This window comes from Balaenoptera physalus (genome assembly GCF_965194825.1).
Source record: "Balaenoptera physalus genome assembly, chromosome: 1".
Taxonomy (NCBI): Eukaryota; Metazoa; Chordata; class Mammalia; order Artiodactyla; family Balaenopteridae; genus Balaenoptera; species Balaenoptera physalus.
Window position 1 is genome coordinate 112583026 of NC_138882.1, and position 23605 is coordinate 112606630.

General features: G+C 36.7%; 1 protein-coding gene across 8 annotated transcripts in view; it reads right to left on the minus strand.

The window, feature by feature from the left end:
* Positions 1–23605, minus strand: part of LOC309668451 (TLC domain-containing protein 4-like) — a 96977-nt gene that overhangs the window by 22341 nt on the left and 51031 nt on the right. For all 8 annotated transcript variants that reach the window (XR_014268242.1, XR_014268243.1, XM_082478322.1 and 5 more), the window contains 4 exons: positions 23031–23120; positions 21219–21277; positions 18936–19030; positions 6029–6102 (listed from right to left, as the gene is read on the minus strand). Coding sequence is in view for 6 of the 8 variants with exons in the window: in XM_082478322.1 (XP_082334448.1) it covers positions 6029–6102; positions 18936–19030; positions 21219–21277; positions 23031–23120 (318 nt within the window). In the remaining 2 variants the exon portion in view is untranslated. The remainder of the gene's footprint in view (positions 1–6028; positions 6103–18935; positions 19031–21218; positions 21278–23030; positions 23121–23605) is intronic.

A 23605-nucleotide genomic window follows, 5' to 3' on the forward strand; every position in this document is an offset into this window, starting at 1 on the left:
TCTTTAAGAAACTACCTCTTGGTATATTTTGGTGTAGTATTAAAGCAGGATATCAACAATTATTTGAAAAGGCTACTAAAATACTCCTTTCCCTACTACACTGTTAGCCCTGAGAGTTAGACTTTTTTATATGCTTCAACCAAAATAACATTTCACAACACACTGAAAACAGAAACAAGCTTGAGAATCCAGCTGAATTCTATCATGCTAGGCATTAAAAAAATTTGCAAAAAATGTACAGCACTGTTCCCACTAAAAATTTTTCATTTTGGCAATGTAGTTTATTTTTCACAAAAATTACATTAACATGAAATATTACTGTTAATATTAAATGACCTAATAAATATTTTTAAATGTTTCAGTTTTAATTTCCAATCTGGTAAATATCCATAGATATCAGCCTATAGGAAGTAAGAGTTCATTGAGGTCCTCAATAATTTATGAGATCAACAAGTCTGAGAATGGCTGTTTTAAACCATTAATAACAGCACTTTTCTTCTTGCCCTTTTCCACACAATGTCTTATTTTACTAGCTCATTATTTTGTATTATTAAGTCTTATTTTCTCAAACATAGACATGACACCAGACACTCTAGTGAAGCTCCCTGAGGCAGGGACTGGAACATTTAGGTACTGGGAAGGTATTCAATAAATACTGAAGGAACATATTAAGGAGCATAGGTACAACTTTTTATAAGGTATTTAACCTTAACAGCAATTCAAAAATATGTCCTTATAACAGTTAAGGGCATTTAGGCAAAAAAGAAGTTACCACCATTAAATTACTTTGTACAAAAAGAAACCTGAGGCACGGGTATAACTCAACAGCTGAAAATTAACTGAAGCCCAGGTGTCTAACCTTTGTACCCCACCACATGCATCCCATGTGTCTTCTTAAATTATACAAAGCTCTAAAATAGAGAGAACATAAAAATATCACAAACTAAAGAAAACAAACTATGGAAAACTCTAACAGTACTAAAGTAGCTGGGCTAAATTTTGTCATAATCTCCTTGCTGTTCCATTATACCATTTCTTGCTCATATTCCAACCCCAATTCTCAATTTCTTAATTGAGACTCGAAGCTTTTAAATAAAGGTATAGCATAGCTTTTTACTACAAAATTAAAGAATAAGTTAAACTCTCTAATATTATGATTTTTCAAAAAGAGCTTCAAACAGAAACAAATTAAAGTCCTTTAAGTGTCAAGGTAAATTTTCTCCTACTTCAAAATCTCAAATCTGAATCATCTTCAAGAGACAGACATTGCTAAAGCTTAACTGATCACCTCTTGGGACTCATTCATTCAAAAGCAATTAAATGGCTACTATGTGCCAGACAATGTGTGGATGCTGAACCATGCAAAGTTCAACAAAGTCTGGCTCTTGACCTAATGAAACGCAGAGATAAATAAGAAAGAGGAAAAAGAGAAAGAGAACTTTACAATAATTTAATTTATTAATCATAATGGTATAACTGTGTGTCACTATTATGGAAGCACGGGTGAGAGACACCCAGCCCAGCCTGGAAGAGATGGGGTTTCGTGATGGAAATGACCCTTGGGCTAAGTCATGAAGGATGAGCAAGGAGCTAGGAGGCCTTTCTAGCACAGGGACAAGTTGGGGTGAGAGGAGATTTTTGAGGAGGAATATGGCAGAAAGAGAGAAGATAGCTTTACTTGGAGAGTTTTCTGCATCACATTACAGAGCCCATATTTTATACTGGAAGCAGCAGGTGCCACTGAGAGGATCTAACCAGGAGGCTATGTGTTCATTTTTGTGTTTTAGGGAGATCGCCGTGGAAGATAATACAGGAGAGGATGAAAGGGGAATAGGACTGGAGGCAGGCGGACTGCCTAGAGCAGGGATCAGCAAACTTCTTCCACAAAGAGCCAGAGAGTAACACAAAGTAAGGGGTTTTGGAAGCTCTACCGTCTCTGTGGCAACTAATCCACTCTGCTATTGTGTGAAAGCAGTCGTGGTAAACAAATATGCATGGCTGTGCCCCAATAAAGCTTTATTTGTAGAAACAGGCAGCAGGTTTGGCCTTCAAGCCTTGGTTTGCCGACCCCAGTCTAGAATAGTTCTTTTCTGTCCAAAAGAACTTTCTGCAATAATGAAATGGTCTATAGATGTTCTACCCAATTCGGTAGACACATGGGACTAGGAAGCACTGGACATGTTACAAGTTAGACTGAGGAATTAAATTTTTAATTTTATTTAATTTAAATTAAATTAAATGTAAATAGTCACATGTGGCTTGTGGCTACTCTGCTGGACAGTACAGGGTTAGAGGCTGGTTCAGGAGCCCAGGCAAGAGATGATGAACTAGGGCACTGACAGCAGAGATGGAGAGAAGTGGCCAAGGCAAGAAATGTTTAGGAGGTGATACGTAGGACCTGGGATGGACCAAACACAGGTGAGGGAGAAACAAAGATGATTCCCACATGTTGAGCAGAGATAACCAGGAGAATGGCCAGGCCACATGCTGAACAGGAGCATATAAGAGAATACAGAGGGAAATATGTTGCTTTCTATTTTAGACATGTTGATTCTGATGTGCCACCTGGGAGGAGAAAACACTTGACTATAATACAAAGAAGTAGGTAATATTAAATATGCTCTTTTTATAGAGAAAGCAACTGTAGTACAGGAATGTTACATAAGCCAAGGTCAGAGCAAGTAAGCGGCAAGGTTAAATTGCAGCTTGAGCTTATATGATTCTAAAATTCATGCATAGTCCATTATACCACATTGAGCAAATGGGTAATAGCTGAAACCTTGAAAGCACAACTCACTCAGGGAGAAGCACAGAGAAGATCGGTGGGCCCAGAAGAGAGCCCTGGGGAACACCAGCATTTAAGGAACTGTCTCCGACAAAGAAGGCTGAGAGAGGATGGTCAGAGAACGACAAGAACCAGGTGAGTGCAGGGTCACGAAGCAAGGGGAGTTATGGCATTACAAGAAGGAGGTGGCCAATAGCATCAAGTCCACAGAGAGATACAGTAAGATAGGCACCAAAGAGAGTTCACTGGATTTTGCATCTGGAAGTCAATGGTACCTCTAATGAAATCGTTCCAGCAAAATGACAGAAGAGGAAACCTAATTTTGATGAGTTAAAGAACAAAAAAGATACTACAAAGTAGATAAAGCAAACATAAACTATGTACTTCCAGTGCTGAGTAAATTTTAGCATATTGAATATACACTACATTTAGCACTTACTGCATATGTACTGAATGACAAGCACTACACCAGGTGCTTTACACACATATGTAAACATATAACAAAACATATAACCACATAGAATCTTCACAATAAACTGTGAGGCCTATAGGTATCATTATCCCTGTTTTATAGGTAAGAAAACTGAGGCTCAGGAAGATTAAATAATCTTCCACTCACACACAATGAATGGTAAGTGGGGGAGCTTGAATTTAAATCCAGGTCTTCTGCCTTCAAAGAACACGCTCTTTGCTCTCTATACTTCCACATCATCGGAGTCTTTAAAAATTGCAGAAGAACTCTTATTTTAAAAATTTTAGGGCTTGCCTGGTGGCACAGTGGTTGAGAATCTGCCTGCCGATGCAGGGGACACGGGTTCGAGCCCTGGTCTGGGAAGATCCCACATGCCGTGGAGCAACTAAGCCCGTGCGCCACAACTACTGAGCCTGCGCATCTGGAGCCTGTGCTCCACAACAAGAGAGGCTGCGACAGTGAGAGGCCTGCGCACCGCGATGAAGAGTGGCCCCCGCTTGCCGCAACTAGAGAAAGCCCTCGCACAGAAACTAAGAACCAACACAGCCAAAAATAAATAAATAAATAAATAAATAATTAAAAAAAAAATTTAAATGGCCAAGCCTAAGGAACTTAGTATCTTCTTGAAGAAATAAAATTATAACATATGAAACACTGGCAAACAATATAAAACAGTACATAAGTACCTGGGAAAGCAGCAGATCTGTAATCTAATCTCTCCTGTTTGGAGGTGGAAGGACCATCCCTTCCACCTTTGGCAAGAAAAAAGGGTGATGAGGCTAATTGCTTGGTAAGCATACTAATGGTATTTGTAGTAGGAGAGTCTTCATCCATGGAATGCTTTTAGGATATACCTAGTCTAGTATTGCTTATGATAAATGAACCTAGAATGTATGGATTTATGGGGTCTGACCCCTGCCCCAGGAAAGTTATATGAGATATGTAACTATCTGAGTATTAAATGGAGATGGCTTCATAACCAAGAGAGTTCCTTCCATGTCAGCAATAAGAACTATACATATCACTTAAAGACCTCATAGGTAACCTCATTCCAGAGTATGCCCAATGCAAAAAAGACCTAGGGAGCCATGCTGATGGTCCTGAACATCTCCTTGCTTTGCCAGTATCTCGTGATTACTTGTATTCTTGAGATTATTAGTAAGGATTGATACAGGGTAAGCTCCCTAACTCACATGAGTCTGATTTGACTTCCAATTCTCTGGGTTATCTCTGTACTAAGTTACAAAAGGCTACATGTAATTGTGGGAGCCTTCCCTGGGTTTGGGATTTTGACCTAAGACTTGAAAGATAGGTAAATTTTTCGAAGATGGAGGGGAAATAGAGGATGGGAATAAAGGAAGAAAAGTGAGAAAAATCCACAGGTGTGTGAGACAGTAAGGGTGCAAAACTAACTCTAATGAGCGGTAAGAAATAAGGCTGGAGACATGGCGCACATCACAGAGAGCTTCGAAAGTTCAGAGAAGAATCTAAAGAGGATGCAGTGTTTAAGTAAGGTACTGAAAGTGGAACACAAGAAAGATGACTTTGGTAGCACTGTGAGGAAAGGACTGAAGAGTGGGTGAATGTGGAATTAGAATTAGGAAGTCAGTTGGAAAGCTATCGCAGTAATCAACCATGGAGATCCCAAAGGCCCTAAACTGGGACCATGGATGTGGAATGAAAGGAGCAGCTAAACATTTCACAGAAAAAATGTCAGCAGACTCCTGTTAAATGACAAGATAAGGGTAATAAAAGATAATAATAAACCCATTGTCAAAAATGAGCAACTACCTCCCTCCAGGAGGTGGAGCTTAATTTCTCTCCCGCCACCCACTTTGAGAGTGGGCTATACTTCAGTCCTTGCTTTCAAAGAAGAGAGTAAAGAAAAGGAAAAACTTCACAGTGGAGAAACCTGGCAAACACCACCTCAACCACATGATGAAAGTTCACATCCCCAGTGATGTCACATGGATATCATGTAGCCCCTGATATGTGATGAGAAGGGCACTTCACCTCTATAGGATTCCTTCCAAAAACCTATAACCTCCGTCCAGTCATGAGAAAAACAGGCAAATCCAGACTGGAAGACATTCTACTGAATAACTGGACAGTATCCCTTAACACTGTCAGGGTCATGAAAAACAAGGAAAGACTAAGAATCTGTTACAGACGAGGGGAGACTGGGGAGGCGTGACAACTAAATGCAATATGGCAGCCTAGACTGAATCGAAGAACAAAAAGAAGATACTAATGGAAAAACTCCTGAAATCCAACAAAGTCTGAAGTTCACTTAATAGTAAAGTATCGATGCTGGTTTCTTAGTTTTGACAAATGTTCCATGATAATGTAAGATATTAATAGGGGAAACTAGGTGAAGGGTATATGGGAGTTTCTGTGCTATCTTTGTAACTTTTCTGTAAATCTAAAATGAAAAGATTATTTTAAAAGAGGGACTAAGATAATGTTGGTGTCAGAATTTGGGAACAGGAGGAAGTTGGTGTCAGGAATATTAACTGGACCCAAGATAAATCCAGGAAAACAAAGTATCATCATACCACAAAGAGAGCTGGGTTCAAGAGCCAGGACCACCACCTTCTAGCTTGGGAATCTTGGATAAGTTTCCCTAACCTTTCCAAGGCTCAGTTTCCTCATTTGTACAATGGTGATCATTTATATCACATACTCTCATTTTTAAATTTAGGATCTTGGGGAAAAATTTCCCCAAACCAAACAGCCCAAGTTTAAAATAATTAATGATATCAGTAACCTACCGCTGATTCACAAAAGGGCTGGAAAGTTCTGCAAGCAGGCGAAAATTCCCAATGTATCCCAGCACTCCATCCCTCTGGGTGATAAAACATAAAACATAATGTCAGGGAAAACATTCTTATCAAAATTTCCAAATATCGAAGAAACATTCAATAGCTTCTCAGCATAAAATAATGATCAACATAAACACAAACCAAGTCTGCTAAACAGATTTTCTTCTCCATGAAAACTTAGAAATGTCATTAGAATTCTACAGCATTTTTTAAAGACAACATATTGTACACTTATGTTCTCTTATGTATACCATATTCACTTAGAAAAACAGATTTCAAGCAGTTGTCTCACGCTAAACTAATGAATTCTGCACATAGCCATTAGTAACAGCATTCTCAAATTACCGTAGAAATAATGATCAAAGTAGTGTGAATTTAGGAAGTTGAGAAATTTTATAGCAATTAAATATCAAACAGGAATGTAGTTTATATCCATTAGGAGCACCTTAAAAATCTCAAGAGTGTACTTCACTTCCTAAGTAACAATATATAAGCCTGTGAGCAGATACACATTTGTCAAACATAACAACACATTTTAAACCATATCTGTCATATTTGACCTGAAAACTATATTTGTCAATCAGAAGATCCTATAGCTAAAACACACACTTTGGGGACCTTTCTGAATTTAGAAACATAATGCCTAGTACTTTCCACTAATTTAATAACCGGAAAAGTATAGTAGAGTTAATAAGCATTAGAAAGAAAAACGAAGTATGCATTCTAAAAATTTTATGTAATTTTAAGTGTTACTAGGTAAATGGAGTCATTCTAGCACTTCCAATTAAATCAATTATGATTACACACCAAAAGAAATAGTCCCACCTGCCCTCAAAACATTAGATATACCAGAACTTCAGAAATACTTTTCCTACTGTTTATACCACACTGCCTTTCAAATGGGAAAAATATAAAGCAATAATGAAAAAAATAATAATGAGTGGACTTTTTATTTGAAGATTCTCAGTTCTTCTCTATGTAATTTATTTTAGGGATTAAAAACTGAGAGCTGGACTGCAAGAGTTAGCTTTCCAAAATGAATCTAAAACTTTTTGTAATCTCAAACTCACTGTCCTTAGTGAAGGTGAAATGGGTGATGAGGAAGAAGAGGACAGCAGAGAGACAAAGACAGCGGCCAAGACGAGCACTGTGCACACAGGTGGCGGGAGGGGAGGACGCTCAACATTTTAGAGTCAACCAGACACAGACACAGCAGTCCAAAACCACACGACAATACACGGGAAACAACTACGCGCGTGTGTTATTACTTTAACACGGAAATACGTGTAAATTTGAAATTATATATTATTCTGTACTATTTACTTTTCTGTTACAATAAATGCGTTCATTTAAACAACAGGACCAGTTAATGGTGGCAATTAGTAATTAACAGTGGGACTAAACAAATAAAATTGTGGAAAAATATAATATTTTTATAATGTTTCTTTCTGGCCTTTTATTTTTCTTTGTTAGACATTTAAACGTAGTAGGTTATATTATTTTTTTTATTATGTCTTTAAGAAGCATAAATGTAAGACCTTTAAAAAGGAGAATGTAAATACAATAGGACTAAACAGTTATTACCTATATTTAATAAAAAAATAATAATGATATCTTTCTATCCATGACACAGTAGGATATTTTTACTCCTTATTTCCTTTTCCAATAATACTTTTCTGAAATGCCTGAGGCCTTTAGGATATCCTTATTTTTTTGCAGAAGTAAAATAACTACAGTTAAATGTAAAATTCACTTTGACTTGTAACTCTGCTCTTAGAGGCCCACATTACTGTTATGAGTCCAGTATGATGATCTCAAGCTAAATATTTTCTCAACAAAGGTGTTTAAGCATAAAATACATAAAATTTTACTTACTAGCAATAGCGGGCTTTTAGAGTTATAAGAATTAAGTTTCCAGCTCTCTAAGAATATCTATCCACTTTGTATCTACAGGCTTGTTCTGGTAGATCAGCTGTTTGTAAGGTCATTTGTATGTATAAATTCATCATATATGCCATCTATTTCTAAAATCTATCATTTCAAGACACTCTAGAGTACCCTAGATGGATTCCAATAAGTTACAATTTTAGTTTAAAAAAAAAGTACTATTTAATGTAGCTACTCTTTTCTGGTAACATTTTTGAGTTTTTTTGTTTTTTTTTTTTAAATTTATTTATTTTACTTATTTTATTTTTTTGGCTGCATTGGGTCTTCATTGCTGCGCGTGGGCTTTCTCTAGTTGCAGTGAGCGGGGGCTACGCTTCGTTGGGGCGCGTGGGCTTCTCGTTGCAGTGGCTTCTCTTGTCGTGGAGCACGGGCTCTAGGCACGCAGGCTTCAGTAGTTGTGGCACACGGGCTCAGTAGTTGTGGCACATGGGCTCAGTTGCTCCACAGCATGTGGGATCTTCCTGGACCAGGGCTCGAACCCGTGTCCCCTGCATTGGCAGGTGGATTCTCAACCACTGAGCCACCAGGGAAGCCCCCATTTTTGAGTTCTGAAGCAGTCTTATTTCCAAAAAATGAGCCATTATTTCACGGTATGAGTTTTTGTCACAATCTGCACATAACATCAAGCAATGCAGGTACCGAGAGTTCATCCTTTTCTAGCTCCTCGTGGCCTCTTCAATGATCATCAGTTTTGGAGAACCAGTCCATAAATATTTGTTTCACTGCAGATATTCTATTTGGGCAATTCATTATAATTAAGCAATTAAGTTTGGGGAGGCAGGGATAGTTAATGAATGATCATGGGCCTGGGGTGTGCAGGATAGGATTTGAACCCTAGCTCTCCTAGGTGACCTTGGGCACAGCTGACCAAAACCTCAGTTTCTCCATTTGTAAAACAGGCAGAATACCATCTTTATGACAGAACTGATGTGAGAATAAGACAAAACGCAGGGGCTTCCCTGGTGGCACAGTGGTTAAGAATCCGCCTGCCAATGCAGGAGACACGAGTTTGAGCCCTGGTCCGGGAAGATCTCACATGTTGTGGAGCAACTAAGCCCGTGCACCACAACTACTGAGCCTGTGCTCTAGAGCCCGTGAGCCACAACTACTGAAGCCCGCGCGCCTAGAGCCCGTGCTCAGCAACAAAAGAAGCCACCACAACGAGAAGACCGTGCGCAGCAATGAAGACCAAATGCAGCCAAAAGTAAATAAATAAATAGATTTTTAAAAAATTTAAAAAGAGGGCTTCCCTGGTGGCGCAGTGGTTGAGAATCTGCCTGCCAATGCAGGGGACACGGGTTCGAGCCCTGGTCTGGGAAGATCCCACATGCCGCGGAGCAACTGGGCCCGTGAGCCACAACTACTGAGCCTCTGCGTCTGGAGCCTGTGCTCCGCAACAAGAGAGGCCGCGACAGTGAGAGGCCCGCGCACCGCGATGAAGAGTGGCCCCCGCTCGCCACAACTAGAGAAAGCCCTTGCACAGAAACGAAGACCCAACACAACCATAAATGAATAAATAAATAAATAAAAAATAAAAATGTCAACCTTTAAAAAAAAAAAAGTGGATGGAAGGACAGAAGCACAAACATCTTCACCTTAAAGGATCAAGAGGCGCCACAAAACAGAAATAAAAGTGTTTATAGTTTCCAAAGGAACGGAGAGAGAAACTCAAATTACTTTAACTACATGGGAAAAAAGAAGGGAAGGGAAATAGAGGTGTGAGTGTTAAATTCTTACCCATCATGGCAAGAAGATAATTGACGGTGTCTAACATTGACAAATCAAGAGGTGGCTGACAGTCACCTAAGTGACCACCATCAATTCCTTCCCTTCCTCATATCAAGAGGTGGAGTCTTACTTTCCTCCCCTTGAATCTGGTCTGCCTCAGTGACTCACTTGAACAGCAGAATGCAGTGGAAGTGAAGTTCTGGGTCTTCTGAAGCTAGGTCATAAGAAGCCATGCAACTTCCTCCTGGGTCCGTTGGAACACTCACTCTTGAGATGCTCTCTCTCTGAACACCATAGCCAGGCTGTGACAAGCTCAAGCCACATGGAGGGGCCACATACAGGAGCTCTAGGCAACGAGCCTGCTGCTGTCCGAGCAGGGAGCCAGCATCAACTACCAGCTACTTAAATGAGCCCCTTCAACCCAGTTGACCATTTAGATGATCCAGTCCCAACAGCTACCTAACAGCACCCACATGAGACCTCATGCAAGGACCACCAAGCTTTCTTCCTTCTTCATTTCTTTTTTTTTTTTTTTTCAATATAATTAGGATCTCACAAGTCAATCGGTTTCACTGGCCAAAGTCAGTGTTCTAACTGATGATCAAAATGTCACATTTTTAGCCAAAGTGAGAGCCATCATGTTGGTTCCTGTGTCTTTTCGACAAGACCCTATTAGTCTTTGATAGGTTCCTTGCTTTCTGACACAAGATTACCAGTTATTTTGTTGTATGCAATACTTCAATATGTAAAACAAATTTAAAATTTTTGGTTTCGATCCCATTTTTGTAATATATATTCATACCCAGAATGTTATTTTTTTACTTATGTGTATACACAAATAGGATACACTCCTAAATGTAAATTGTAATTAAGTAAATATAAATAGTTATCTCTGGGTTGTGGGATTGGGACATTGTTTTTTCTTTTTTGCTTCTCAATATATTCTAATCTTCAAATAACAATGAATGACCTAATTAGTTTTTTCAAATACCTTCTGCTTGTACATTACTTATCATAGCTTTTTAACTTACAATGTTGCTGTAAGGGGCCTTAACCACTGTTTTTCAAATGTATTCTTTTGTGGTTTTCTTTCTACCCTTCTGAAGTTCTCCTTTGCCTCTTTTACAGGACCAACCTCCTTCTGGTCCCTGACCCTGATCACCCTCCCCCCACAAGACACACCTTATTTCTAATGGCACATGGGCCCTTTTCCCCTGGAATAACCATGTATCACCACAAACCTCACAACATCTACAAGCATATTCCTGCCCAAACTCTTTCTCCCATTTCCTTCAGGGTCTCACATTTCTCTAGTGCCCTCGGTCACTTTGCTCTCTTCTTTACTTTCCTTCTCTGAAATCCAAAATTAGTCACCATGACCTATTGACTACAAAATGACTTTTAGTTTAGTTTCTTCCTCACTAATAAAATCACCAAAGGTAAGTTCTTCATAATCTATCATCTACATTATTCCAATAACCTCCTCAAAGAGATCCTCTCCCACACAGCTTTCTTTTTCCTATGTTATCACCACCAGATTTATTTTTCTAATATGCCAACTGCATCAAGTTATCTTTTGGCTAAAGGTTCTACAACAATTCTGTGAAAAGTACAACGCAAGGCTGATGAGTTAGAATGTTCACTCCATCAGGCAGCCCCATCTGACTCATCCAAACGTACAACCACCGCTGAGCCCACGTGAATCCCGTAGGCTGACAACCCAAGTCCTTCCTACCACCCATGAAGATCTGACCTCTTCTCCTCATGTTTTCCAACCTAGAAAGCCTTCCCTACTTTTTTCGGCTGATCTAAACATGCTTTTATCTTTTTTTTTTGGAAGACTGACTAAGTCTCATCTACCTCAAAAGCTCTCTCGGAAAATTTTAAAGAAACATAAATAAATATATATATATATACATATATATATATATATATGTATATATATATATGAAAATTCCTGCACAATTTATATAAACCGCAAGAATATACATAAGTATCGTCAGTAGTTATCTCTGGAGACTCAGACCTAGAAAACGTTATACTTACTAAGCCCTGTATGTCTACAAACTCAGAATTTCTTTATAAACATCCATATTCAGACAAAAAAAGTAATGGAAATTAACACATACATCTTTCCATTTCCTAAATTGCTATAGCATTACAGAGTTGTCACTGGGTGATGTGTTACTTGAATTTTTAAAGACAGTTTCCCATAGTTAAATCTCAGGACCTGCGGGACTGAATTAGGGAGCTATCATATTCTTATTCCTTACCTCTCCCCACCACCACCTCCTCAGTTCAAAACCACTGCGAGCCAGTGAACTATGCGTCAGTAGCCTGGCTTCCATAGTCTCTGATCCCGCACATCAATGACTCTCGACCTGTTTAATCCAGTTCGCCCATGAGAGTCAGCATCACGTGTGGCACAGGCTTCCACAGGCACAGGTGGCCATTAGATAAGATTCAGGTTATGTATAATTCCTGGTTACCTTATCCTCACCCCACCAACAAAACCTACTAAAATCCAAGTGAGATAGACACTAGTAAGAGGACAGGTTTAATTCAGCTCTAATAAATGATAAATTTTGATACTTTACTGTTAGTAAATTATGGCAAAACTCACAACTGACTCTGGTCAATGTGGTGTTTCCACTTCTGCCATCTATCTTTAAGGAGCTTTGCCTATAGTAAAATTCATACTGGCCATGGCCTCTGCATGACTCTATGAGGGAAAACAAAATAAGATTTGTCTGATCCCTTCCAGAGCTTAAAAGAAAATTTTCCTTTCAGCCAGTGATTATGAAAATCTGGATTTTCTTATCACGGGACATTTAATTTTCTAACAGCCAAGAGTGGCTAGGGTCAGGAATTTAGAAGGTGAGGGAGAAAGATAAATAAAATTATTATGCACCTACTACTGCGAGCATGATACTAAATACCGTGCCACTATCAATGGCTTGGAGTGGGATGAGCACACTTTCCCACCACTAGGGCTATGTAATTGGTGTGAGGTAAGTTATGGGCACTGGGGTTTATATAAAAATGTGACTATGTTCTACTGTAGCAATTATGAGGTACTTTTTCTAGGCTATTTAGACTGACCCATAATCTTAGGACATTTCCATGGGAAACCCTTTCAGAGCACCATTAATCTAGAAATGAGCTTTGGGAACAAAATCCACCCTATATTTAATTACTCTTTGCCTAACTTTAATCATTCAAGGTTTTTGATGATTTACTTATAAGACAGAGTTGAAGCTTTGAGCTAACACACAGGACCGGACTGGATTGCCCAATCTGGCTCATGTGAAACAGTGATCTTACATAGAATTAAGCTTTACTAACTACTACAAGGATAGAGGCTATCAGATAATTCAGAGGAAGTAGAGAGAGGTCTGGGACGTGAAGGGCAGTTGGCAAGCCAGGTCCTTCCTGTGTTGAACAAGCAGCGCTGGCCCAGAAGATGTGAAGGCTCTACTAGCTGAGGTTCACCGAGTTCCTCACACGCAGTGAGAGTTTATCTTATAAAACATCTCCATTTTATACCTCCAAAAAACTGTACAGACTACATGACATTCTCCAAAGAGCCAGGCCTCACAGAGCCTGGGTTCTCTTTACTATAGGGAATCCTTAGCCAGCAACAGGCTAAGAGCATTCCAGAGTTAAGACCTCTTTCTCCTAACAAATGTCGGTACATACCCTATTTACCCAAAGGTCCTGTCGACAAGCAGATTAGACCTGGGTCACTTGCCTTCTTTTCTTCCCCTCCTTTTCTCCCAAGGAAGTGAATGGATCTGCAGACCAGCTGCTTTCACCCCTTCCTCTCTGGGTTACTTAAGAACTTGGTGACAAAACGTAGCTTATTCTTACTTGCCCATTGCCTAGCTCTCCAGTATTAGAACTAAAGCCAATCATTTCATCAAAACAGTTGAATCACAGAATCTCAGACTTAGAATAGAACTTTAAAGACAATTTAGTATAAGCTCCGACCTAAAGCTTCTACTTATTATATCTATTTTTATATCTATCTGATTGAAGATATCTTATGGTAAAAGAACCACTTTAAAAGGCTGTTGTTATAATCTTCTATTCACTGGGAATGTCCCTTTTGTAAAACAGCAGTCTCCCCTACCTCTCTTTACCATCCCCATTGGTCCTAATTCCAATGTCTGAATTAAATCAGAGTAAGTCTACTTCCTCTCCCACTTAACAGTCCTTTCACATTTCCAAGGACATTTCAAAGCCATGTAGTTGCCCTACAACTTATCTTTTCTAAGCTGACCTCTCTGGGTCCTTCAGCTGTTTATCCCAGGACAATAGCCACCTAATCTAATCTCCCCTCTACAGTTATCTGGCAGCTCGCCCCTGAACGTATGCAATTTTAGAGACTCCAGATGCTGTGGGTATGGTCTAACTAGGAAACTGTAATTTGTTTGAACTGGATACCGTACCTCCCCTAATAGAGTAAACATTTAAAAACAGCTTTCTTTTTTAGCAGATGAGACATGCTATCGGTACAACTACAATTGTGGTCATCTGCCACTTCCCAGTCATTCCCCTCTTTTTATACATTGTCAAGTCCAGGTGCAAAACTTGACATTCGTCACTATTCAGTTCCATCTATTTGTTTCAGCTTATTATTCCAGCCTGAAACTTTAAAAAATGTAATACATCATCCAACATATTATTAGTTCCTCTTCCTAACCTTGCTTCAGTCAATTGATAAGCTTGCATATTTTAAACTTTATTTTATTGTGGTAAAACATACATAACACAAAATTTACCCTTTTAACCACTTTTAAGTGTACAGCTCAGCGGCATTAAGTACATTCATGTTGTTGTGCTATCACCTAGCCACCTCCAGAACTTCTTTATATTCCCAACTGAAACTCTTACCCATAAACAGTAACTTCCCAACACCCCCTTCATCCAGCCCCTATCTTATATTCTGTCTCTAGGAATTTGACTACTTTAGTTACCTCATGTAAGAAGAATCATATGATAAGATCTCTTTTTAAAAAACCTAATTAAGAACAAAATATCGACGAGGGTGGCCATGGCAATCCTCTTCGTTGACATCTATTTTATCATCACACATCAAGTCTAATACATGAACTGTTTTCTTTCCTGGTTATTAAAGGGAAATAGGTTTCAAAACATCAAGCCAGCTTAGAGAAAGAAAGGGACACAGCTCTGCTAAGGTAATCCCACTATGCAGATCTGAGGAGATGCTCTGTGCCCACAAAAGAGCATGAAGCAGTAAACACAGAACCAGGAAGAAAGAGAAGAATTCCTCCTTGCCGAAACTGAGGAAGGCCTTAGAGGAGGTTTGTTATGTTCGTGAAATATGGGAAATGCTCACATCAGGTATTCTATATTAAAAATGAAATACTGAAACAAATTCCAAAACCAAAAACACACATACATATATGGAATATGTATGTATCTTTACATATACACACACATATAGAACACATATTCTATGAATAAAAAACTGAGCACTGAATATTTTTACCATGGCTAATCCCTCAGTTAGTAGTAAAAGTAATAAACTAACTGTATCATAGTGCTTTTATATAGATTTGTATAAGTGAGCTATAGAAATACTAATAAAACAATTTCTAAGACTTACTTCTGCTAGTCTATCACTCATTACTGTATAAGAAAGCTGTCAATTTTTTATTTCAGTAGGAAAAAAAGTTATCTAACATATTATACAACTTTAAAAAATATTTTTATTTGATTTAAATACTTAAGATGTCTTATTATATATAAATTTAGTGGGAAATAGAAATCACAAAGACCTTACTAGTGAATCTTGCTTTAGTGAGCTATATTAAGTACCTATTTTTAATACCTACCTAGTCTACAGAAATGTTAATTTTTGAAATTTTGTTATCTTAAAATGTTGCTGTAACAGCCACTATATAGTTACCTAAAATTTTTCTTTAAGGCTATCTTAATGGGAGAAAAAGAGGAAATACATTATTTAAGTGTAACAGAACATGCAACACTATTTAACTCACCTTAAAACGTAGTTTTTCTTTTTTAACACTGTTAATGATAAAATGTTAGTGAGTCATGGCATTTGTTTCACAGCATTGTGGAAATTTTTGTTTAGACTAAACATAAGACCAGTATTTTTCTACTTCTTGTCTCCTGACATAATTTACAACTTTACATTATCTTACATAATTTATCTCATTTTTCAGTACCACTTCATACACAATTGTTTGCAAAATGTTTTTAAAACATAGATAACTGGGGTAAAATATTAAACAAAAATAAAAAATCTTCACCTTCAAAGTATCACACCTAATACTAATACCCTTAAATAAATGTAACAAGAGGCACCTGAAACCAAATTTTCTTCTTAAATTGCAGCAGAATGGTTTAATGATTAGACCTTAGGGTAACGGAAAGATGCAGAAGAGTTGGCAAAGTACGCAGAGACTCAGTGATTTTCTTGTCAAGTTTAAAAGTTTCCCAAATATACTATAACTCAGTATCTAAAGATGTGGTTTGATTGGGGAGAGGAGGTGATTCACAAGGAATACAGGAGAAAACTAACGTTATCCAAGAAGTCAGAAAGGGAGAACAAAAGAGGATGGTTTGTCCCTAAACACAGGACATTAAAGCCTAAATGTGTCACTTCCTTTATGATAAGAGATTAACCTGTCATATTTTCCCTGATAATGAGTATCCTGCCCAAGGGATGAAAGCTGAATATCAAGAAAAAAGCTGTAGGATTTTTACCTTTCTATGTAGGCAGAAGAGAAGATTTCTTAAGCTCTAAATTATTCCATGAGATAATTTTAAAACTCCAGTAAATACATTAGAGAGAGGATCAAGACATTATATAACCTATTTACAACCTACAATACCCTAAGTTCAAAAGACTCTTACTTTAAAAAAAAAAAAAAAAAAAAGACTCTTACTTTTGTTATGCCAGATAAGGTAAAGTTGTTATTTACATTCAACTATTCAGTAGGGCGTATATTTAAAACCTACAGGTAATTAGCCTCTATTCTTCACTTTAAGTTTTAATTAGTTCCAGTTAGAAAATCTTTTAAGAAAAAAAGCTTACTACAAACAGCTTAAATAGTTGCAGAAGTATCAAGTTGAAGTGCTTTCCAAATGCCAGTTCTCATTGCATAAGGGATAAGAATTTCATAAAAGTTTATACAAAATAATAATAGTAGTAGTACTTGCTGTTGGTATTTTGTTAGCCTTACTTAAAATGCACAAAGTAACCTGGGAATTCATTGCATGGGAAAAAATTTTCTTATATTCAAATAGTAAATGTAAGATCTATAAATGACATAGGATCTCTACATCTATAAATATTTATTTCATCAATTTTGTTTCTATTTTGTTTCCCTATGAATAGATTCACTTTAATTAGATAATTTTCTTTCATACCATTCATTTATTTCATACAATAGAAAACAGGAAGATATATCAAAAAAGCAAACATCTCTTGAAAAAATTGCAATTGATTTTCTTATCAACTTTACTAAATAAGGCAGCAGTTAATTTCTTTTTTAAAAATCCAGCATTCACTTCACTAACATTTTATAAAGGCATAAAAGTCCAAAGAGAAAACAGTATTCCTCCCACATAATGAAATATTCAACTTGCCAATCCATGTACAGCAGCCATTTGCCAAGCCTGTGACTTCAGTGGCCGAGAGAGAGAACAGCAGTTCATACTAGTCACATTTACAAATGCATGTAAATGACCTGTTATCTTTCACCAGCTTATATTCTTTTCATAGCACAATGATTATTTGTGACTCATGTTTAGAGACCATACTTCTAACCTGCAGCAGGATATTAAACTCACACGAGTACCCACACACATTCTTCCCTGAGTCAACCAATATTTTGTTAGTCAGTTTCCACATCTTTTTAGCAAAAGTGTTCAAGAAACAAAGTGCATGTATTGCAACTATCTAAGACCTGTAAAAGGTAGAAGTCTATATGTTATAACTACCTATAATGTATTAAAATCTAAAAAGGAAGACAAGGAAATAAACAGTAGGAAATGCCAGTAAGAATAGCCTATTGCTTCAGAAGAATAAAGTGATTATGGATACTGGGATCCTATAAATACCTACTTATTTATAACATTAAAACCAGCATAGTTTTTAAAACATTAATTATTTAGACTTATAACTTTAAATGGGTGATATAAAGAGATGCTTTGATGTATCTTATTCTTGCAGAAATAATGTAATCTGATGTCTTATTCACCAGCTATCCTTGTGTGGGGCAATATAAAGAAAAATAGAAGAATATTATTAATACACATTTGTATGAGTTTTTAAAAGCCCTCAAAATCGTCGCAAATGTCCAGTAATATACAGATTTTAGTAATACCAAATAAGAAAAAAAAAAAGCCAGTGGTTACATTTATGTTTTAAAACAGGAAAAACATGGAATGGTATACCACATGTATTACATAAAATGTATACTATTCGAGTTTACATACGTCTATTATTTCCCAGTATCTATCTTGGGTTTGGTGGTATATCTAGGTTGAAAAATAATTGATTGAGGAGAAACCTAACAAAGATGCAAGGGATATAAAATTGCTAATTTACAAATGTATAATGTAGAAAAATAATGTTAGAAATAAAAGTCAATATGCACTAGTGTCCCAGATTTGCTGGTTCCTCTATTAGCTCAGTCTGGAAGTTCTGATGAAGCCTCTGAACAAGACTCCCCCTCCCCGTCCCCCTCCACCCCTGCTCTAGCATACTTAAGTGTAACTATGCATGTACGTGGAACTGTACATAAAATTAAACAGAAAAGAAATACTTCAGCTGGTTATACAGGAATCTATACCTAGCTCCGGCTGTTAAAACATACATGCATCTAGAAAGACAGACAAATATCAGTAGCCACATGATCCTAAAGGTTTTGAGTGAACATTCAGGAAATTGGGGTCATCTGACTTTCTCAAAGTGTGTGAATCCAAATAGACACACTAACACAAACGCGTAAGTAAAGCTATTATTTTTGTTAATACACAGGATAACATCACAAGAGTGATTCCTGAATGCATTTGGGGTTGATCTTTATAAATTAAGAATTGTATGTTTAGATTTATCTTCACCCTTGAGTCGTTACTCCCAATCTTGTCTGCTTGTCAGACCACTGTAAATCCTGGCACTCACCAGTACAAAGTAGTATGCATACAGCGCTGTACAATGGTGAATTATAAAATACTTGTCACCAATCACTTTCCAATACCAAATGAGAATCAACAAATCTGCAACAAGGAAAAATAAGATATTACACAGGAAGAAAGCTTCATTGTTTTTCAAGTGTATTTAACTTTCTCCTGACATCACATCACAGTCCACTCTGAGCCCACAGCACTCGTCTCGTACATCAGGAGTTCAACTACCCCTTTTACCACGAAGTATGTGCTTCCGGATAACTGTCTCCCCTACACTACTGGGACTTCTCTGGGAAGAGGACCAAGTGCGGGCATCCAGCACAGTGCCAGGCGTATAGCTATGTAATGTAACGTATTTGTTGAAAGTATAAACGAATAACTTGTTACAAGGGTTAAATAGAATGAAAATATTACAGAATAAAAATAATTTTAAAATAAGGCTAAATTACTGATTTTTGTCACTATAATAACTCAAACGGATAAGACGATCTCAGAAAAGGTATAGAACGACCAACTCATTTACAACACAAATTCAGCAAAAAAATTTAAAAGTTAACAAAGAATGTGGTTAAATATTAATTCAAAATAGCAAAAAAAAAAACCACCCCAAAACATGAAGAACTATAACTATTAAAAAGATATCTTAAAAAAGAGCTCAAGGCATCCATTTTTCTTTAAATTCTAAATCAATACCACAATTCAGAAAATTGTTTCATTTAATAAAACAGAAACATCTCAAACTGTGAACACAAGTATTTTCTTTACCAAATGGTTAAACATGAAATTTAAACCTGGAAACAAATGGCTCTCATGGATGGAAACCAGAGGATGATTCAGGTTTTGTGAGTTTGGAGCTTATAGCATGAGGAGCTTCTTTTATAAAAAATAAAAATTACTAATACAAAACTAGATGTGAATATATATAAAGGTAAAAGATATCATCAAATTATAAATTTTAAGGAGAGGAAAAAATACCACAAATGTGGAAATCAAGAAAATTTAAAACTATCAGTAATTAACTGCCTGATATGCTTCTCTAGATACATTTTTCCTATATTTGGCTGTATAGTCTTTGGTCACCAATTTATATGATAATGATCTTATAATATTTTCTATAGAGAGAATAAAAGAATTCACCTTTCATTCAGCTTGGTTTAGAAAGTTTGTTTCCGTTCATAACTTATTTTTAAGCGTTTTGAATTATTACCTTATTTGAGAAAATTTTTATCAAGTTTCTTCTGTACAAGATTTCCTGGGTAGTAACTACTCTCTGAATTGACAATACTCATTAACCAGTGTATGAGGCATATTATAAATTTTGTGTTAACCTTGTCAATGACAGCATTTTGTGCCAAAGAGCAAATCTTTCCCCAATGTGTCCACAAGATTCACTCTTCTTTTAACTGGGCCGTTGAATAATCCAATAGCCTATTCATTATTTCTATCCCAAATGTATATTTTCCTCTTAATAAATTACTGTGTTTTGGTTTAATCTAATTTTTTTTCTTACAATTCACTTCTTGATGGCAGAAAAATTTCTACTGAGTCCATCACTCATCTTTATCACTTTTGTTTCATAGTCCATTACTTTTACTTGGATTTTCTTTCAGCTGTTTATTAAATTTGAAAATTACAAAATAGGGTTCCCTGCATAAATGTCCAATTCAGGGATTTCTTATTTCTCTCTTGTTTTATTAAGACAGTCCAAAATGTCTTTTCAAAGAGCAGTTTAAATGGCAAATTCTCAACTTAACTTCCCCTCTGTCTCGTTGTGTAAAAGGTTATTCCAACCTCATCCAACATGAGGGAAAATATGACAGAGGGAAATGTGAAGTAGAAAGAGTCCATGATCTTAACTGATTATGACTAAAATACCTTACTTTTGCAAATCTTACCAAAACAATACAAAACCATGACCATGGGAGCACGTTTCAAGGGCCCTTGCAAGTGAGGACCCTGAGGCTTAAACTTCCTTAGCGTCATGGTAATTGCACCTGAGCGACTCTTTAGTCCAAAAAGGAACCATCACTAGTGAAAAAAAAAAACATCCAGGCCTAACGGAGGCCCCACTCTGCAGCTCTGATCTTTGAGAACCAGAGAGCCAACATGAAAAATGTTTCATGTTCTACCATTAGAGCAGACATTTTTTTCCCTCAGTATGGATCCTAAAAGTTGCTTCTTAAATAAATAAACCAAAAGCATAGACTATGTATGTATTCTTTGCATAATTCCATAAGTAGTCTAAAAAGAAACAGACAGTGAACAACATATCACATACCAGAAATGAGGTAGCCTGAAGCAATAGCAATATTCACTTTCACAAGAGATGCATCACCCCTATAAATATTAAAAAACAGGTTCCTTTGTTTAGCACATGGTTATAGATGACAGCTACTTTTTTGTCTATTGAGATTTAAATATAATTTAAATGCTTTTTCTATAGGCGCTCAAATGGTAACTTGTCATTTGCACAAGGTATTGTGTTAGCTATAATGCTTCTAACTGAATAATCATAATTGTTTATACTTATTAGCCCAAAGTTTTATGAAAATAATATTACCACAAGACAACATTTTATAAGTGTGTCCTCCTATGATTTGTTTGTGAAAGGACTCAAATGGAATCCCAGATGCTGGTTGTTGTTGTTTTGATTCCTTATTCTGAATCAGAGACTCAAATAGCCTCAAGAAATCATCTAGCCTGCCCCTGATTTACAGGCACTATACTGTTATCCTCACTTTACTGAGGATTGGAGAGATTTGCCTATTATCGCACATTAGAAAATGATCGGAACAGAACAATTTAATCCTGCTGTTTCGACCCTTACACATATCAAGGTCCTACACTTTTGCCCTGTTCATGCTCTTGGCTCCAAGAAACAAATGCAAATTATCAGTCCTTTATCTGACTTTTAATGTGAACTACTGGTAAAATGAACATAAAACAAAACTGACAACAGGTAAACTACAAGTGGAAATATTTAGTAGAAGTCATATCTTCTTTACAAATTTTGATCTGTAAATATGATCCAGGAAAATTGGACCTGGAATAAATTATGGTATCTAAGAAAATGTTAAAATATCAAAAAGTATAATAGGTAAAAATTTGATAAGGATAAATTGGTCAACGAATCAAATCTTTGTTATAAAATTTACTTCCCAAAACAACTGGTTCTGTTGACAATCGTGTGGGTAAAATAAAAATATGGAAAAAAAAGTAGCAATTGTTTAGGTAGAGCACATTAAAACCTGGTCAAGGAATGAAATTCACTAAATTAATTCACTTTGAAAAATATCTTCTCAGTGAAAATGTATGAATACTGGTATAACTCTGACCAGCATAATTCCATATTTATGAATAAAAACCAACATCATTGCAGTCAAATAGAGATGGTCAAAAGACCTGGTCAAATTGCCCCACATCCCTCAGAACCCACGTCTATCACATCCCTATGCAGTGCTTTTTCAAAACACTACCAATCCCTCAAACTAAACTGAACTAAGTCTTCTCATATAATGCCAGGAAGTACAGTTTGTAAAACTTCTGCCATTGGAATGACATTTAAATTCTTCAGAAAGAATCATCTTACAAATTATTGTGTTATGGCTAAACATAATTATTATTCGTGCTTCAAATCGTCTCATGTGGTACTAAATTCCTCTCACATGGACATCTATAATTCTCATTTTCTTATCTTTGATATCAAATGATGGGTCAAACATAAATTTAAAGACTAAGTCTATCCTATCTATCTGACTACCCTATCTCAATAATAACTCATTTTTGCTCAGTGCAGTGTTTACAATAACTTGATTTCACTCACTAACACGGTATAAACGTTTACATAATCATCATATTCTCCCTGTTTTGGATAATAATTGTTATACTAATGCAAAATGGCCCTCATTATTTGTATTAAATCTAAAATAAATCATTCTAATGCACCTTGCTGAAATATGTCTGAACACAAGCATTTTAACAAACCATACACCATCAATATGTTTTCTGTTTTAAAGTAAAGAGACGTTCTTATTAATAATTAAAATCAAAACATAAATCAAATTGACTATATTGGAAAGAAACAGCTTACCACAGTGGATCAGCAATAGTAGCCTCATCAAACAAGAAAATGTACAAGCCAATAACCCCAACCACCAAAGAATGACACGTAGACACTACCCTGCAATGAGATGAAAGAGACACAAAGATTTTAGAATCTGTGCAATAAATTTTAACTAATTCTGGCAAGACATTTAACACTCTGAAGAAGTTAAATCTGGAAGCATTTAAATATAGGATTGGAGTACATCTGAGAATATAATACAAAATTGCTATTTAGAAATCCAAGGGCCACAACTTTACTTTGGAATCAATAACAAGAAAGGTGCCCAGGTCTACAATTTCCTGCTAGACAACTGATGAATCACTTATTGATTAAAGGGTCTAAAGCAGAAGCATATCTGATGAACCAGTTGACAGAGTTCTGTGCAAACACATGGCATTTGGTAAGCACACTACCCTGCACCCCGCTCCATCCCCAGCAGCGTCATTGCGGGATTAGTTCCCGCTCCAATCAGTTAGGAATGACTTCCAAATCTATTAGCCTTAACGAACTCCATATCCATGGATCAGAATTGGAATGGATCATGAAATGAAAATGTATTC